This window comes from Dermacentor silvarum, chromosome 2 (genome assembly GCF_013339745.2).
Source record: "Dermacentor silvarum isolate Dsil-2018 chromosome 2, BIME_Dsil_1.4, whole genome shotgun sequence".
Classification (NCBI taxonomy): Eukaryota; Metazoa; Arthropoda; class Arachnida; order Ixodida; family Ixodidae; genus Dermacentor; species Dermacentor silvarum.
This window is the reverse complement of record NC_051155.1, coordinates 98659142-98665141: the sequence shown is the minus strand read 5'-3', so window position 1 is coordinate 98665141 and position 6000 is coordinate 98659142. Positions and strand designations below refer to the sequence as shown.

The following is a 6000-nucleotide window of genomic DNA, read 5'->3' as shown; positions in this document are numbered from 1 at the left end:
CTGTTTGTTTATGATAGACATCTACCGACCAGGCATTAATCCCTCCCTCTGCAATGTCTCAAAAAGAAAGAAAGAAACTGATTTTAATGTCATCATGAAGAAGATTAAAAAGATTTTCGACCGTTCGCACACACAATGCGTTCGTCAATCGTTGTCACGTATATATAACGCCCTTGAAGCAAGTTGTCATCAGAACGTATCAGTGGAAAATAACTGAGGAAAGCGACATCGCAGACGAAGCAGCTGCCGAAAGAAAAGTACATGTCGTACGTACGCAAACACAACTGAACAATAACGACTTATTGAAGACACGTGTACTTATACGGAGTCAAAAGTCTGAAGAAATATCGCCTGGTCAGGAAGAATCATGGCGGTAAACAAAAACAGACGTCAACCAAGGTGAAAAATTACCTTAAAGCATGACGTTTCGACCCTCAAGCCCCGTGTGGACGCCCGCAACATCGTTCTTAAAATACGTGTTCACCTTGGTCGGCGTCTGTATTGTTTTGCCGTGTACTTATGTGATATCAACTAATGCATGTGGTGCCAGATATCACCAAAAGAATGTAAGGGAAATTCTTGATAAACACATATGCTCACACTAGGCGAAAGACGACAAAACAAACCGATAAAATAAATCGGCGAACGTCCACCGCGCATTCTTTTGCTGGAAACCGGTATCAGCTAGACTACTTTATGTACGCGAGCCAAAAGGGTCAGCGAAAATCGCCAGTTGCAACTTGCAAGTAAACGACCCGTCGTCACATTCTGTCCCTGGTGGTCTGCAGGAATGTTTTTGATGAATATAACTAACATCGCCAACCTTCTTCTGGACATATGCTGTAAAGACTGAAGTTGTAGAATGGGGTATCAAGCTCAAATATCAACTTGGCATCATTCCTGTTCAGCAACATCTTCGCTTCTTTGTGGTCTCCTGTTATCCTTCAGAGAAAAAAAAAAAAAAGAAGTATTTACTTTATAAAAATAAAAAAAAAAAGTTAGCAGAGCGTGGTTTCGATCCACGGACCTCTGGGTTATGGGCCCAGCACGCTTCCACTGCGCCACTCTGCTAGACGGACAACGGTGTTCAAAAATGCTTGGTCATACCGAATCAAAGTATTCCGACAATTTCGATTGTAAATGTTCGTCACAGTACTGTTTAGGTGCTCCCAGTAGTAAACTTTGTAGATATTATAGATATGGCGATGCACTGGTGCCGAATTCACCATTTTTTTCCTTTGTACTGAACGCTGGCACTGACGCCATTTTCACTGCATAACTGGGATTATAACTGTGCCATGAACCAACACCTCTGCCGAGGAGGTGTTGCATGAACTGAACAGGCCAGTGACAGCCCAGTTCCACTAAGCGCTGACCAACTTGACAACGTTGTGTTATAGAGCATGCATTGCGGCGTTCCACTCTTGCTGAGCACGGCACGAGTAATTTCGAAGGATATGTATTCTGCATGTCTGTGAAGTCACCGTTCGTGCACGCTGCACACGAGTTCAAATGCACGAGAAAAAAGAACGAAAGCTGAATCCGTTCTGCTGCTTTTTTTTTATTTTAGAGCCGTGATGGGGAAAGAGCCAAATAGGTCAAATGCCGATGAACAATCGTCAGTCACAGCTTACCAGAGCACATTTTGGACATTGAGGTATAGTTTAATCCCATCTCCATATCACAGCGTTCTTTAAGAAGCTCGCATCAACGGTTCTATGACCACTTTTCCTGTGGCTTGGCTTCATAGCTTCTAAAGCTAAACAGAAACAAGAACGAAACATTTCTCATCTGTGTGGACGAGGAACGGGCATCGACACCATAAGTTAAAGATGGTGGCCGCCACGGGCAAAAAAGTCGGCAAGAGCGACTTGAAACAAGAAGAAATAATTCAAGCTGTAGTGACTGCCGATAACTTCAATGACAGGTTCGCACCTATCACCAAGGATCATCCATGGGTAAAGTTTTGTTGTGCTCTATGCATTCTGATCGTCTTGTGAGCATCGCTCGTATATGCTGCGCCGCTTGCATTAGTTTAGTACCTCGTGAACCGCAGTATCAAACTTTCGTGCGCTGCGCTCAAACTATTTAAGTGTCTCCTTAAATTGGTCCCTAAACATCGCATTTCTTTTTTTTTTTTCAACTCGAAGCATAAAGATACCGCTATCTAATCACGGCTCTTGTGCGCGAAACGTCGAATGCCATATGTTTACGACGAGCAGTGAGTTACGAATTCTGCACGCCTGTTAAAATGTGACAGGTGTGTATAGAACGCATGTTATGACCGCCGCATTTCTAGTGACTGGCTGCGGGTTTGCCCTGAATCTACATGTATCTTGCCTGTTTATTTTCATTCGGACATTTCGTGAAGAATGACATCCACTTAACGAGGTGAATGTGTAGCCGGTAGGTCTATGCACGGGCTTCCTTGGGGCATAGCTTCTTACACATCGCGTATGCATTTCGTGCGGCTAGCCGTAGGTGTTCCGAAGTTTTTGTTTGGTTCGGTGACATTCAGACACGATGGTACGATTGTCGAGACGTCTGTCTTGTCGTTTATTATTGTTGATCTCCCCAGGTACTTATGCCATTGGTCCATCGCCCGCTCATCGACTACACGCTACAATACCTCAGCAACGAGGGTGTCCAGGAGACCTTCGTTTTTTGCTGCTCACACGCAGACAAGATCAGAGAATACATCAAGTAAGTGGTCTCGGCCACCAAACACATGCTGCACGCTCACAATTATTTCAGTTTTCTGAAAACCTGACTTCTTTGGTCGCCGACTTGTGCATGCGTTAAATGCTACACAGAGTCACACCTTGCCGTTTACGCTCGGTTAGTACCGAGCATTGCACCGCTTTTGGCGACTACTTTCTCAGCTTTTCTTTCATTTCACAAAGAGGTGGGATATGATCGTCGGTTGTAGTCAGTTAAATACAGTGGTGTTAGATTTTTAAGCCATTCACAGAAAATAACAGTACCTGTATCTACAAGTATCTACTTTCATTGTAGTATGCGACTATAACTGCATTTAAATAAATTTGGGATTTGATGCCCCAGAACCACAATTTGGTTATGAGGCATGCCATAGGACGGAATAAGTTTGACCATCTCGGCTTCTATAATGTGCACTCAGTGAACGGTACAGGGGCATTTTTGTATTTCGCCCCCATTGAAATGCAGCAAGGATTCGATCTCGCGCCCTCGGGCTTAGCAGCGCAATGCCAAAGCCACTATGCCACCACGGCGAGTCACTGCATTCTCACTGCAGCCAAATTTCAGATAAGACAAATGATTCAAGTTTTCCAGTCCAGCTTTTCAACACCCTTTGTCCACCTCTGAACAAGCAAGAATCGACAGTCTGGTCGCAGCTGCTCTCACTGTTGTCGTCTGTCCTACACAATTTGTACAGTTTCTCCTTTGTCACTAATGCTAGTGCCCTTTCTTCTTGAAACATTCTTCAGTCAACAGAAAACACTCGCTTATGACAAAACACTTCCTTTGCACTATGCAAATGGTCTTCAATGAACACCAGCACCTGGCACACGCATCGTACCAGTAAAATGAATGTCTGCAGACTGCCTTTCTTTTGTGCAAATTTGTCATTTGCATGAAGCCGTCATTTTTCTCATAGTGACTGCAGGTGAACTGACTTAGCATGCTCAATGCTATATGAATGGGGTGGGAGAGACAGGGACTTCTCACAATAGAATGTTTAAGACAACTGAAGTGCAAATAATTATTAACAGACCTTCGTTACCCTGTTTTTGCAATAACTGTCTCAGACAACTAAAAAGAGTCAACAAAATTTTTGCTGACCAAGATTCGTGGCAATTGTGGACATCAGAATATGTGTGATAATTGCCAATATGATTATTATTTACCAAATTTCACTAATCAACTGTTTATTTATTTACTTTATGGGGCATGTTTTAATTGCAGAATTGAAATCAGCTGGCAGTCAAAGCAAAACCTTTTGCTATAAAATGTATGTTTAACACCAATTTCATGGAATACAAACTCAAAAATGCACCTTGAAATACTTTTCAATTTCAGTGAAAAAACTTTTGAAACACATTAAACGTAACAGCAATGCATTTGCTTTGTGTACTTTATACATGTATTTCAGGTATTGTCAGCATAAATTGATTTGCGAAAAGAGAAGCTGATGAGAGCACCTCTTACGTGTAATTACATTGAAGCATGATGTAGAAGCACTCATAGCCAGTTTCCAAGCATGGTGCAATCCCGAGTGTACATTTTGAAGCCTCAATTAGGTCACTGTTAGAAATGCAGTCAAACCTATTAACACAAGGATGCATTCCAGTTGTTTTAAAATTGTTCACGTTTGAATATATGCTGAACACATAAGTTTCAGATACACTATACTGCCCTTATGAAATGTGGTGTTGAGATTTATAGACTGTCAACAATTGTGATTGCCGCAGTTGAGCTTTCATTACAAAGCTGCTAAGGCCACTACTGGTAGCTGATCTTTTGACAGGCACGTCTCAGTTCTGGTTCATGTAGTAATGCATGTTATGGTGCATTAACACGTGTTGCTGGGAACATGCTACATTTGTGTCTTTCTTCATCTGCTTCATGTGCATGCACTCACTGTTTCAAATTTCCCATGCTGCGCACATTTCCTCTTTTCGCAAGCCTTGTCACTTCAAAAGTAATTGTCACCTCCCTGAGCCAGATGCTATACTTCGAAAGAGGCTTTGTTGCTGATGGCACAAGCTTAACTTTAAGAGACTCTTCTATTTTTCAAACGCGTGCAACACATTTACCTAGTGTTCATTGTTGTATGGGCACACTTTTTACAGCATGTAGTACACAACATTAAGAGGGAAGCCACAGTGACACATCACACTACTATTCATAAGCGAGAAGAATAAGGGGAATGGGGCTCAATTTTTCGTTGCAACCACATGAAGTCAACAGACAATGAAGGCAGGGAAAGCATGGAGCAAATAAATTCTTGTGTTTAATTGGTATGCAGAAATAATAATGAAAATGGTAATGAATATGACTGACAAGACAACTTGCCACAGTTGAACCCGCATCTTCTGCATTGCGCATGCGATCCTTTATCGTTCAGCTACTGTAGCGGCTGTCCTGCCACCCACTTTCATGGGTATTTGAGTATTTGTACAAGATAGCCGTGGAAGGGTGATAGTCAGCACCACTCATGGCCATGGAGGTGGATGTTGAACCGCCATTCAACCGCAATCAGTGGCATAGTATGTGAACTTAAATGCAGGCAGCCGTCCAATAAACTCTCGTATGCTGCCTTGATCTAGGCATCAACGCTGCAGAAGTAGAGACCCTAGCTATCCTATCAAGGGGAAGCAAGGGGCTCGGTTCTTTAATGCGAATAGCTTTCCATGCGTCTTTCACGCGTTTTTGCAGTCTGCGATGGGTGGTCGGTAGTCGGAGTTGCCATACAAAGGCGGCAATGCAAAGAGGGCTTGCTCTCACACAACCGAGTTGCGGGGAACTTTATAGCTCTATGAGACGCACTTGCTGTTGCGCATAAGCTTTGATGCGTCTGAAGATTTAGATACTGTAGAAGAGCGCTTGGCAAGAACAGCTTTGCTCTTCTCCTGCCAGCCTCCCCCCCATAGGACACTACAGTGGAGCAGTTACACCTTGAGAAAATTCCTCTAGGTGGCGCTGGGTTGAGCACTTCGGCGAGAGAAAAGCATCGAGGTCAGATTTCACGCAGACGCTTATGCACCTGGAGACACGAATATGTCGAAATGGTTTATGTATGAAGCCTTCTATGCTGCTGCCACAGATGTGCTAGTCAACCACTGTATTCTCTATGGAATTGCACAATGAAACTACAACCACTACCTAAATATTCTCACTGCAACAAATGTATCTCATCAAGCTCAATTTCCTTTATGAGGCAAATAGCTATCTTGAAGCATACGACTATTCACTTTGGTAATCATCATCAATGATTTTTGTACAGATTTTTGTTATTTA

The 6000-nt window shown here is 42.9% G+C and overlaps 1 protein-coding gene and 1 non-coding gene across 2 annotated transcripts in view; one reads left to right on the top strand and one right to left on the bottom strand.

The window, feature by feature from the left end:
* Nucleotides 1-999: 999 nt before the first annotated feature.
* On the bottom strand, nucleotides 1000-1071 carry Trnam-cau (transfer RNA methionine (anticodon CAU)). The gene has a single exon. It is a non-coding gene; the product is annotated as a tRNA-Met (tRNA).
* Nucleotides 1072-1779: 708 nt separating this feature from the next.
* Nucleotides 1780-6000, top strand: part of LOC119441638 (translation initiation factor eIF-2B subunit epsilon-like) — a 43982-nt gene continuing 39761 nt past the window's right edge. Inside the window, 2 exon segments of the mRNA XM_037706241.2 lie at nucleotides 1780-1958; nucleotides 2579-2703. Coding sequence (XP_037562169.1) covers nucleotides 1833-1958; nucleotides 2579-2703 — 251 coding nt within the window. The 5' untranslated portion in view covers nucleotides 1780-1832.